This window comes from Orbicella faveolata, unplaced genomic scaffold, assembly GCF_042242905.1.
Source record: "Orbicella faveolata isolate gen_17 unplaced genomic scaffold, um_ofav_v1 contig_46, whole genome shotgun sequence".
Taxonomy (NCBI): domain Eukaryota; kingdom Metazoa; phylum Cnidaria; class Anthozoa; order Scleractinia; family Merulinidae; genus Orbicella; species Orbicella faveolata.
Genome location: NW_028301576.1, coordinates 10,317,501 through 10,330,512, shown reverse-complemented (window position 1 = coordinate 10,330,512; position 13,012 = coordinate 10,317,501). Strand labels below are relative to the sequence as shown.

General features: G+C 39.2%; 2 protein-coding genes across 2 annotated transcripts in view; one reads left to right on the top strand and one right to left on the bottom strand.

Moving 5' to 3' along the window:
- LOC110060353 (uncharacterized) overlaps positions 1-13,012 on the top strand; it is a gene marked incomplete at its 5' end in the record, with an annotated part of 45,780 nt that overhangs the window by 32,287 nt on the left and 481 nt on the right. The window contains 4 exons of the mRNA XM_089276678.1: positions 1,605-1,714; positions 1,950-2,065; positions 11,578-11,943; positions 12,496-13,012. The exon at positions 12,496-13,012 is cut by the window's right edge and continues 481 nt beyond it. Coding sequence (XP_089132804.1) covers positions 1,605-1,714; positions 1,950-2,065; positions 11,578-11,943; positions 12,496-12,631 — 728 coding nt within the window. The remainder of the gene's footprint in view (positions 1-1,604; positions 1,715-1,949; positions 2,066-11,577; positions 11,944-12,495) is intronic.
- Positions 7,026-7,930, bottom strand: LOC149098332 (uncharacterized). Its single transcript, XM_089278405.1, has one exon. It carries the CDS (start codon positions 7,844-7,846, stop codon positions 7,178-7,180), a length of 669 nt encoding a protein of 222 aa, XP_089134531.1. The 5' UTR covers positions 7,847-7,930; the 3' UTR covers positions 7,026-7,177.

Sequence of the window (13,012 nt, the reverse complement as noted above, 5' to 3'; positions counted from 1 at the left end):
ATATCGTGGGTGACAAATTACGCTTACAATCGTGGGCTTTTGATTTTATTTATTGAGTCGAGAAATTTCGCGCAGAACGTTGCCATGGAAATTTTGTAATTTCACACGTGAAACTAAATTTGGCGCCAAAATTAAGGAGCAATTTGTCACCCATGGTATTAATTTAAGTAACTTTGAGTTCAGTGTTGAAAAAAAAATCGGAAGGGGGCATTTCCGAGTTGCCTTTTGCCTCTGTGTCAAAACGAGTCTGAGTGCGAAACCATTCATATGAAAAGGAGTATTCATTTTCATAAGAAAGGTTTTTTCCTTTTGAAACGGAGACACAAGATAACTGGCAAATTTTCAAAGGAAATGGCCAATTGCCTTGAGTTTGCCTCTCTACACCTCGGCTGTGGTTGGCTCAGCTGAGTAGTTTTCACTTGAGTGTCGAAATTATTTCGTGATTGCTTTGGTTTTTCATTTCTACTCCAAGTGGTTGGTTTGACAAACTCCGGGCAACTTTCTCAAATAATCAGAAGTTAATTCAAAACCAATCGCGACTTATCGAACGCGTTTTTCCGCGCTTTGCAGCAACAACATGAATCTGCCTTGGGTTTTGAATGGTTGACGGAATTATCTGCGTTCTTTCTGGATGAGCAAAGTTATGTTTTTGGCTTTAAAAGTAATAAAAACGCTTGTACGTGAAGTTTCGGCGTCATTGGTTATACAACACTTTGTTGAAACCCTCGCTGAAAGAACTTTGGAACTAAAAACACGTTCTCTCATAACTTGGATTTTTGTTAAAAGCAAAATGCAACCGAATAGTATTCGGTTGCTTTGTAATTTAATCTTTGAAGTAAGAGGCCGAGATTGTTTGAGTTCTTTGTTTGTCATCCGGGCGGGGGGGGGGATACTCTCAGAAAAAAATGGGTTTGGGTGTGAAGCCCGCTTCCCAAAACTCTTACCGTATTTATGACCAAAATCGGACGTTATCACTACCCTAGTTATTACCTGACCAAAAATTCAAAACCTTATTTATGACCTGACGACCCTTAAATCAAAACCCTGTTTCGGACCTGCCTTATTGTAGTGTATTCACGGATTTAACCAAGGATGATTCGGATTTAACCATGGATTTAACCAACAACAGTAAACAACACCATTCCAAGAGTCGAACACGTTTTTCTAATCATCAACATCCAGCACGCATGCTCCGATAGGGGAATGGGGAGAGTAGAGCTAAACATTGACAAACACTACTTTTATAATTAGTTTCCTAGTTCAGACCAATGTTAAATTGCCGTAAACATAATTTGTGAAGGGCCTGAATTTCGTCTTTAAAAAAAAAAAAACATATCAAGACTAGAGTGCAAAAACCATACCCTGTTTATGACCACCATAGCCAAAATCGATACCCTATTTAAGACCAAAACGGCTGAAAAACCATACCCGTTGGGGCCGCGCATATCTATATAGCCCATATAAGGAAGTACCCCCCGTTTGTCATACGTCTCAATCCTCCTCAAGCTTGGCTATCTTTGTTCCTAGCAGTTTGCTTTCATTATCGTTGTCTTCGCTCTCTAGTATATCAAAAAACAAAACTATATTCTAACGTGTTCATATAGGTCTAGAGGTTAATGAGACGGCTCCCAAGCCAGTGTTACCTGAACCGCGTGTGCCATCAAAGAAAGAGAGGGAAGAAGCTGTGCAGTTCTTAATTCCATACAAAAGCGATGTAAGTAATATACCACTTTTTGTAAGCTCACTAATCGAAAAACAGAAAGAAAATAAACACAAACAGTTTGAACTCGATCACAGTCAACTTTTGGAAGCACGAGGTCGTTACAGAAAAATTAACAGATGTTATCCAGACTCTGATAAATTTCGACATTTATACTGTATGAGGTGTTCACAAGGCTTAAACACAAGGTTATATTGACAAGAGTACCTTTCATCATCTTCTTTGACAGTTTGAATGGGATTTCGAAAAGGACAAGTCATTCAAAGACAAAATGGCTTCTGTAACAACGGATTACTGTAAAGAGAACAGGACAAGATGTGCTCTAAAGGACGCCAGGCGAAAAAGGTGATCACTGATTTTTTTCGGAGTAAGACACATTAGAGGGGGTGGAGTTGACGGGAACCCAATAAAGTTTCCTACGAGGTTATCTTTGACAGAAAAGTCAACCTTTTCACATAGCCGTCATAGACGATATGGTTTCCTTTCAATTAACTTACAAAATTTTGGATTGAGTAATCCTTTAAAATATCCCCCTGCATCTTTTGTTAGGTTAAATATGCTGGCCTTTTACTTTTATTTTTACTTCAACCGGTCAAATCCCTTTTGACGCAAGCAGGCGCTTTCTTCTGCCCTCATATAAATTCTGTGAATTGTACTAAAAGGACTATTTGCTGTTTATAACTAGTGCTTTATAAACTTAAAGGAGCTGGCAGAGCTGAAAAACGACTGCGCATGCGTAGGATTTTTGCGGGCGAGTCGGGCGAGTCGACGAGTGGAGGCGTTTTCGATCGTTTGATCAATGAAAAGTTTTGGCGTCATGCGATGTTAATTTTTTGGGCTAATATCATTCGAGAGAAATGGAGAAGATGGGACTTTCAGTATGGGTTCAGTCAAGCAGATGTTCGTGATATCCTCTACATATTCCTGGCTATATAGACGGTCTAAACACAGCAAACTCTGGCAGACATCGGTCGCATCGCCATGGTGAGTAGCTGTGAGTAGTGACTGCTTTACGCCTGTAGCTTCAAGATTAAGTTTATTTTGGATGCCACTTACAGGTTAAAAACGTGTAAATTTCAACTACCTTGTTGTAAATACATCTTTTCAAATGTGGTTGCTCCTTACAAATAATTATACATAAATTTAACTGACACGCAAGGATAAACCTGCCACGTAAGCTCGCATTGGAGCGCTTAAGCTTACGTTTGTACCCGAGCGCGGAACAAGCTGTAAAGGAAACGATTCCCTTCTTCGTGTTGAAATAGTTACGTATTTACCCTGCCACTCAACATTCCTGGAGATATGACGGAAAAATTAATGGACATGTTGATTGATGAGTTCTGTACGGCCCCGGAAATGATCCCCGCTCGCAAATGATCCCCGTACCGCAAATGATTCCCAAGTTGTACCGCAAATGATCCCAGGACCGGAAATGATCCCCAGATTGTACCATAAATGATCCCGGACCGGAAATGGTCGCCTCGCCATGAAATTTGGAAATGTGAGGACTCAGAAATTTGAACAGTGGATTTTAAATTTATGCTTTTTTTGTGACTGTGAAACTCAGAAAACCGTGAACATTTGGACTTGATTCCAAAAGGTTAATTTGGTACTAAACCAATCACTAGACAGTTCAGGACACGCGAGAAAAAACCACAACCAATAGGCCACGTTCGATATATCAATATCCTAACATCGATCCGAGCCTTTCCGGTCAAAATTGCAATTTTTTTAATTTTCCTTTGTCTTTCAATTCCCAAAAGAGACTTGGATAGAAGGAAAACACTACCAAACATAGAAGTTTGTCCTGAAAGCCTCGGAGTTTTCTGAGTTTCGCAGTAATAATATTATATTTTGATACAACAGTTACTCTATGAAACGCAAGAAAATGTGCAATATGAACGATTTGAATGCAAATTTCACAACTTTAAAAATGATATCCAACGTTGCGAAATCCTGTGTTTGAAGTTTGTAGTTTAGCTGGAACCTTCCCTGAATGACTTTATTGGGTTCGGGCCTGAGATGTGTGGTAGCACAAGATGTTCACTATATCCTCAAATTTGGAGACAACTGAGAATTCCCAAGTGGATTGACTACATTTTTACTACGGTAACTAGCACGAAGGAATCCTAGAGACTTTCGTGGGAACCCGTGGCTATCTAGGACGCAATTATAAGAAGTGCACAGGGAAAAGTTCTAAGCGGTTATTTTAGATAGCAGAGGCATCTTCGAAGATTCATGTTTCCTTTTGCAGTGCGTTTCCTAAACGAAACATTTATGCAGTCGACACATGTCAATTTGGTATTTTGCGCAGTATGAGAAACGCTTTTTTATTGCTGCTTTTATGCCTGAGGTACTTGTCTTTTCTTCACGTAGGACAATTAAGAAAATATGTATCCATCCATAGACTTTTCATGGAGTCCACGCCATTCCTAACTTTTTGCGGTGGAATCAGTTCCGGTCCCGGGATCATTTGCGGTACAATTTGGGGATCATTTGCGGTACGGGGATCATTTGCGGGGCTGCACAGTTCCAACAAGATCTAATGGTCGGCAGACACGAGGGACAAGTCCCTGCGACAAGTCGAGGGGACAAGTCCCATCGTTTGAACTGGCCAAAATCTAGTCGCAGGGACCAAAGTTTGGTCCCTGCGACTAGTCTCACAAATTCAAACTGGTTTAAATTTTTGGGACAAGTAGGTAGGTAGGTAGGTAGGTAGGTAGGTAGGTAAGACTTTATTTTACGAGGGTAACATTTGACAGTATTAAAACTGATAACCTTATGGCCCTCAAAAATTAAAATTTTAGAAAAAGAAAGAAATAGTACAATCATAACAATATTAAAAATAATTAAAATAAAATAATTAAGCCTACATACATCGTAAAATATTTATAAAATGTGATTATTTACACATTTAAAAAAAAATTTACAGGAATATTTTGCTAAGAATTTGGTTATCTAAAATTATTTTAAAAAGGGAGCGCTTAAAATTTTTTACAATGGTACTCTGTTTGATGTCCACACTTAATTTGTTCCATTCTTTTGTGGCTCGCACAACAAACGCTCGACCCCCTTCACTAATTCTCTTAAATCGCGGGCACATTAAGTTTATATTACAAAAACGGGTTGATCTATTATGAGTGTCAGAGTTTCTGATAAGTAAATCATTTATATATTCTGGGGTATTGCCATTCAGCCTTTTGTAGGTCCCTGCGACCTGTTCCTCAAAACGCTTCGTGTGAACTGTTCGCGGGACAAGTCCCTGCAACCAGTCCCTACGTGTAAACTCTTCAGGGGACTTGTTACAAGGACTAGTCGTAGGGACTAGTCTCCTCGTGTTTGCTGACCTTAAAAGGCATGGACAACTACAAAACAACCCTAGAACGTCAGAGATGTTATCAGTATTCATTAATTTTGTTTCTTTATTTTAATATACATTCCATTGCTTGATACATTTTATATCTATTTCTGCATATTCTATTTACTTAATCATATAAAGAAGCCTAAACTATGCATTGTACTTTCAAACTGTCTCAACACACCTTAGGAATTTGACAACACTTGAAAAATGTGGAAAATGCTTGCTTGCGGCTTGTGTTTTAAAATTTTTCTCGTATCATCAAATTCTCGTATTGTTTTATGATAGTATAATAAATGGTTTAGACTTCTGTATTTATTGATTTTATGAGTAAACAGTTGAAAATGTATTTTTTATTATTATTATTTTAGGATTGTTACCTGGTATGATTTGTGGCAGTTCTGTGAAATGCTCTTAAACATATCAAGAAGAAGCTCTGCACTTTTCCCTGTAATAAGCCACAATCAACCAACATACACGTCTCCAGTGATTCTAAGTCTTGCGTTGTTGGATCTGAGTACGTAGTAGTAGTAGTAAACTTTATTTAAGTGTCAGTCATTTTAGCGTTTTACACACTAATTGGTGACAGTAATTAAAGATAAATTAAGAAAAAACATTAGAATTTTGTGAAAATTGAAACCCTTATTCTAGATGAAACTCTAGTTAAAAACATGTTTAAAAACATACACTTATTCTAAATAGAACTCTAGTTACAAACGTACTTAAAAACATACACTGATTACGTAATTATGAACACTTTCTAAATTAACTATTGCATAAGTAACAGTTCTTGCAGCCCCAGTCTTCAATTAAGTGCGTTAAGTCTCTTTTCCTTATCCGACGTTTAAAAGTACTCACACTATCCATACCACGTTCCTCCTTTGTCAACTTTGACCACAAAAAAGGCCCAAGATATTTCAGAGAATGTTTCTCATACTTAATAGTGTTAAAGCGTGGTAGGGTAAAATCGGAATTCCTTAAGTTGTATCGTTTTTCTCTTTCCCCGTTTAGGTTGAAGAGGTCTTGTAAATACTTCGGTAGTAGGTTGTTCTTACCTTTAAACATTAGAATTGCTATATCTTGTAACCTTCTGTTATAAAGAGTCGGTAGGTTGGCCTGTAGAAGCAGATTCTCGTATGACTCTGTACGTAGAGCTCTCTCCTGTAGCCTCTCTAATCTACGCCTATCTGAAGCTCTGCAAAAATGCCAAAAGGTACTGCAATAAGTTAAATGGGGTAAAATAGCGGCCTTGAATAGTTGCAATTTGGTAGGGATAGGTATAAGGTTCCTTAGTCGCGTGAGTACTCCAATTTGCTGACTAGACTCAGATCAGAATCAATATTCACGCCTAACAGTTTGATGGAGTGGGATTGTTCTATTTTAACTCCACCTATTTGCATGTTCATTTCAACTGTGCCATTCCTTTCACCAAGTACCATCGACTGATATTTCCTAATGTTCACTTGCAATAAGTGCTCTTCATACCATTTTGTCATTTTGTTTCCATCATGCAGTAGCTTCTCCTCCACCCTACCGATCGAGTGATCTGATGAAAATACCTGATGATCGTCTGCATACATTGATATGTCAGCTTCTACAGTAGCCTGAATAAGATCGTTCTAGAATACATTCCACAACAGGGGGCGAAATGTAGACCCCTGGGGACAGCCTCTTACAATATCTCTCCACTGACTTGTCGCTGACGCTAACCTAACCCTGTTTTTCCGCTGGGAAAAATACGACCGAACCAGGTTTAGGGCATGATCTTAAAAATGGTAGGATTCTAATTTTTTGATCAGGAGTGGTGGGCAAAGAGAGTCAAATGCTTTGCTCATGTCTGACGATAAGACTCCTACAACTTTTTTGCCATCCAGATCTTTTTTCCAGTACTCTACAAGCCGTAAAATGGTACTTTCACATCCCTTGTTCTTTCGGTAAGCTGACACACAGTGGCTCAGTTTTGGTTCAATATACTCAGTTATTTGTTTACTCAATAGTTTTTCGTAAATCTTGCCCACAGCTGGTTATGCTGTGACCGGTCTGTAATTTCTAACTTCCCGCCTGTCGTCATTCTTAAACACAGGTATCCATTCCCCTCGCTAACAAGCGGTTATCCATTCTCCTTGCTTCATGCTAGAATTGAAGATCGTAGTTAGGGAGGGTGCCAGTTCTTCAGCCATCAACTTCAACATTCTTGGTAGTATTCCATCGTGTCCTGCAGCTTTTGTTGCCTCAATCTTGTCCATGGCATCCTTCACCTCATAATAAGAGACAGATCTGAAACAAAAAGAATGTTTCGGTGCAATCATCATGGTGGAGATTGATTTTAAACTACTGTGTTCCTTAAAGTCACTCTCGATAAGAGATTCTGTGTTATCTCCACCAATCCCATTCGCCATTGTGGAGAAGTACTCCACCAAATGTTCAGTTACTCCTTCCTGATCTTTCACTAAGTTACCGTCGATATTGAGATGTATATCCCTTGTACCGTCTCCCTTGTCCTTCCTATCCAGGAATGGTTTAAACGTTTTGTAGAAATTCTTTGGGTTTTGACGCAGATTATCCGAAACCTCACTCCAATAATTTCTTATCGCTATTCTCCTTTGTCTTGTTGCTTCATTCCTCCATTTCCGTTTTAGCTCGAAGTTCTCAGGTGTCCTACTTTGGCTAAATCGTTTTGAGAAACGACGTTTTGCTCTTATAGCGTACACATATAGAAAATGGAGTACACCCTGAACAACAAATAAAAATGTTTTTGTTACTGGCATTTCTATAACTATTGTTAGTATAGGTAATCATACGGTTTCGAGTTCAATTTGGAATTAATTTGCACGAGTGAGTTTTTCAAAAAGCTGAAATTGCACGAGCCGCTTCGGCGAGTGTAGTATCAGCTTTTTGAAAAACTCACAAGTGCAAATTAACTCCGAATTGAACGAGAAAAACCGTATGATTACTTATTAATAATATGAACATGAAAAAATTCGCGCGGAGGAAGTGCTGGAAGATCTTTCTTGAAGCCATTTTTTCTCATTTGAGAAAACTTTTTTCAAAGTTTCAGCACAAAATTTTCGTCATCAATTTACGTGATATCATTTTCTTAGAAAAGTTCCTATTTTATTTCAGTCAGTCATAATCCAAAATTTCGATGTGTAATTTGCACTGGTGTTACACTTTTTGCACTGATGTTACACTTTTTGCACGGTGTTACACTTGAACTGCACTGCTCTTAGCCAATCAGAATCGAGTAATTTCGTCATGTGTATTATTATCCTTGAAATACCATTTAAAGAGAAAATGCCAATTTCCAGTAATTTTTTGTTTATTAGAATTGCTCTAGGCTGATGATATTTACTCTATTTTGATATTCATAACAGGTCATTTTATATTTTTAAACAGGAAACTGTTTATAAACAATTTAATTTATACTAGCCTTAGTTCTCGCAGTGCGGCCTGTAGTCTCCCTGGATCAATGCTTTGCATGTTTTGCGGTAGCTGGTCCAAAAACTGGTTTTGCATATTCATTAAGGCATTTGTTAGTGTTTCTAGAACAGATGGCACATGTATTCCACCAGGGCAGGTCTTCTGTTGGCCATTTACATTTATCACTACTTGTCTGTATAAGGATGATGATGGGCGAAGTACTGCACTGACTGTGGGATTCACATCCGCTATACAGGATGCCATGTGTACCACAATTCTCCTAACAAGTCGCGCTGGTGTATGAAATGACTGAATGTTGTGGAAGTCATCAACCATTAAGACCATGAAACATGTCAGCTGATGGGGAAGAGAGAGTGTAAAAACAATAATTAAGTAGTTAATAGATTGGTTTTCAATTGTGTGCCGTAAAACCCAAACCAAACTATGGCTTGACATTGGCCAAGTACAGTAATGTAGTCTAATAATAGCCAGCCAGTGTCAAACGGTTTTCCAGCCAGTGTCAAAGCGTAGGAAACCCAAAGCCAAAACCAAAGTAATTTTTATTACTTTTCACACTCAATTGAAAACTGCTCTAGTATTTGTAATATATTATACAAGACAAAGACAAGAAATAAAATTAAGTTACAAAAATGGCTTTTTTTTTCCAATAATATTTTTTGGTAGCGTGTGTGAGGCCATTTGTTGATTAGAATTATTTACAAGCTGTTAACAAGCATATTTATTTGAAGACTGAGCTCATTTACTCTCTGCAACTGTTGGGATATGTAGTTGGCATGATCTTTAGTGAGGTCTGCTTTTAACTGCTACTCGTTTCTAGGCCTGTTGCTGTATCCTAAAATCTGACCAGCAGATAGGCCTTGCAAGGACATGCCACAATTAGCGGCGAACAAGCCACTGTCCTTTTGCAATGCAGATGTTTTTTGTGACCTGTCATGTCGGTAAAAGTAATTTGCTTCCATTGTTACATCCCCGCCATGAACAATGAATGAAAAACAATTTTCTTACAGGTAGCTCTCTTCACTTAAGGTTTGTTACCTAAAATAGGCCATTATGTGGAGTAAGGACACCACCCTCTGCTCTTACATCTTTTTCTTCTGCTGGACAAGCTTTTTCTTCCACTTAAACAGTTAAGGGTGTCCTCAAAGAGTCCAGGGCTATTTTTGTCTGTAAACTGTCTTATTCCCTCTGGATTGTAAATTTTCTGGTCTGGGGTGGTTATTTGATGTCTGTACAGGGCCTTTTGAAATGCTTCCAACCTCTTTTCAATTGTTGATTCTGTAATAGAAAAATCAACCATGACAAAAATTAAAATATTTTTGGGCGAATTATAGAGTGTTTGTTATGATGCTACGCAGCCTCGAAACAGTAAAAACACCTTTTATCTCTGCGAGCTGTTGTGTTGCCACATTAAGTTGTGTTTGCAAGGTGCAGCACTTTTCTGTCTCCTTTCTGAGCAACAAATCCATTTCCTCTGGTGACTTCTAGGAGGAATGCAACAAGAGGTTTGTTATTTCGAAACTGATTTTATATAATAGAATGATGACAAGTACCTGTTTTGGCATGGTGAGGTGTGATGGAATGTCACATCAGTACTTTTTCTCTGAAATCATCAAAAGGAACTTATTTGTACCAGTTTTACATTTGCATGTCACAAGAAACTCGGAAATATGTGCCACTCATTTTAAAGGGCGTCCTTATAGTAGTCTCCCAGTAACCGTACCTTTCCAGGAGGGCTGTAATCTTGTCCGTCTTTAAACAATTGGTCTGCAATTTTCCAACAACTGGAATACCATCGCACACCAGGACGGTAACAACTCGTAGTACGTCCGATGCGGTCAAACATTTCATAAAACTTCGCTGGTGTGTTGGCTGAAATATCATTTGAGTGCACAGGAAGTGGACATGCACAAAAACCATTTGCTTCGCGGTTTATTCTGGTCCAGAGTCCAGTGCATGCTCAGCTGTTCGTGGTGCTATTGCAGCATTGAACCTCCACAATTTCCCTTTGCATTCCTCGCCTTTTCTGGTTTTTCTGTGGCACCAACATGTCCGCTCACCGGAAGTTTCCATGAACATCAAACTCATTAACATAATCTGCAACACAAGCCGCATTTTCGCAGCACAAACTCCGACTTCGCGGCAAAATTTCGATGAATGCTCATGGATGGAAGTATGGTGTTCCTGAGATATGTTTTAGTCTCTAAGGAAAGTTCCAAGCTTAACCTTTTTACCAACTCCTTAGCCCAAGCGAAAACTCTCAGTGCTCTAAAACTTTTTCAAAAATGCCGCCATTTTACGTATACGTTGCTATGGTTTTATGTTGCCTTTCCCAGTTTCTCGGAGCGTGCGAATGAGCGTGCGCAGTCGTTTTTCAGCTCTATTAATTTCACAGCGAAGTATTCATTCACTGGCATCAAGACGACTCAGTGGAATGACGGTCACGGATGCCATTTCTGATTACACAAACTGATAGAATGGTTTGAGACATTGCTTACCAGGAACGGGAAGCACTGGGTATTACGGGATTCGTCATAGTGCTGGCCTCTACCGAAAACAATATTGAATTAATTACAGATGTCTTCGTGTAGATTGAGCCAAACTTGAAATTATGTCTGGCTCATTAAAATCCACTATTAAATTGTGACCTTAAATCTTCCTTGTCCGGAATGTTTTTACATTCTTTTAGTATGTCATGTTTTGTTTTTCTTTAATTTGTTTGTTTTATTTTGTCTTAAACAAGAGAAGATCAAGGTAAGAGAGTGAATACCCCATATAAGCCTTACACCCAAGGTAATCGCTCTTAAGTTATTTTTAGACACGGTACTCAGCTCGTCCTTTCGAGGAAGACGAGAAAATTGCTTGGGCTGTCCACGCGTCGCGCTAGTAACATATAGCCCATTAACTCGCTTACCTTGATCTTCTCCTGGTTTTAAAGCGTATGATTTGGAGCCGCTTTGTTCTCCTCTAAGGGCAGTTCAATGTCACATATTAAACTGAAATAATTGGAGTTAGGACTTTGACCAACTCGTGTATTTTTAACATTCAATCTTGACATCAGACGCTCCCCTTTTACGGAACTTTACACCACTGACCAGGTTCACCTACTGCCTGGTTACCCTAGCAATGCATCGGGCTCTCTCCAGGTAGCGTTTTACGTGCAGCAGCCGCTTGGACTCTTCATCGCAAATATCTCGGTCCTGCCTCGCAGTACTCTGGCAGAGATCGTTAAGACTCACAAGTCCGCGCTTGAGTTAGCTATTGGGGCAAACATCTCTGATGTAGAAGTTCTCTTCAAACCTGCCACGCCGACCACGTCACCTACAGCGAGACCAGATGAGCCAAGCAATGTTTGGAAGTGGGCTGCAATTGGTGTTAGTATAGGAGTGGTGGTCATCATCTTGATAATTTCGATCGTGTTCTGGCGGTAAGATATAATTAACTCTTTGTTGATTCTTTATGATACTTTGGAAGTCAACGGAATATCGACAGTAGTCAGTTATCGTTAATGGTTAGCCCTGCCAAAATGTTTCCGCTTGACTAACCATGAATCGAGCGGTCCAGGTTCGTGCCCTGGCCGGAGACATTTTATTGTGATCTTGGGAAGGACACTTGACCAAACAGTGCCTTTCTTCACCCGGCGTATAAATGGGTACCGGCGAATTTGATGCTGGGGGTAACCCTGCGATGGACTATCATCCCATCCAGGGGGGAGTAGAAATACTCCTAGTCACTTCATTCTACAGAAACCACAATAAACTCCGCCCTGATTGTCCCTGATGAGCCACTTGGCTCGTACGCAGACATTTATCTTTTTTTTAACCCAATATAATGCCAAAGTGGAGATAATCAATGTCTCTTAAGTGGCGTTCGACAGAAGTGGCAGAACAATTCCGTTGAGCAAAAGGTGCAGCAAAATAAAATACAAGAGCGTTTTTAGTTAGTTTTTTTTTTTCCATAATTTTTGTTTCATTTTTAGGATGAGAAACAGATTACCGGAGGTGAAGCGCATGCCAGAGTTTAATAATCAAGAAATCCTAATGACATCTTACCATCGATCGTCAAGACTACAACGTGGAGACGAGTGGGAGAATTATACCTTCTATCAACCTTAATTAGTATTCCTTTCAGCATTTAGCATATCTAATGAAAGAAGTTGCTCAATGAATGTGTTTTTAAGACAAACTAAAGCACAGTGGAATCCCGATTTCTTAAACCCTCAATTTTTCGAACCTCCGGATAACTCCAACCAAAAGTCGTTTCCCTCTCGTAAGTCGAACACTGTAATTTAACCCCCGATTTCCGAACGTATCTCTCCGATGTTCGAACAGATTTTCGTTTCCCTAAGGTGGCTCGACGAATCGTAATTTCACTGTATTTCATTTTGTTTTGTTGAGGTATGACCCACTTTAACTCGCCTTTGCTGCCTGCAGGCATGCCCAAATTTGTAAATTTATATCGCTTTAAAAGAAATGAAACGCGTGTACATATATACA

What these genes read in the sequence shown, in the direction of transcription:
- LOC149098332 (XM_089278405.1), bottom strand. Translation starts at nt 7,846, where the DNA reads ATGCCAGTAACAAAAACATTTTTATTTGTTGTTCAGGGTGTACTCCAT.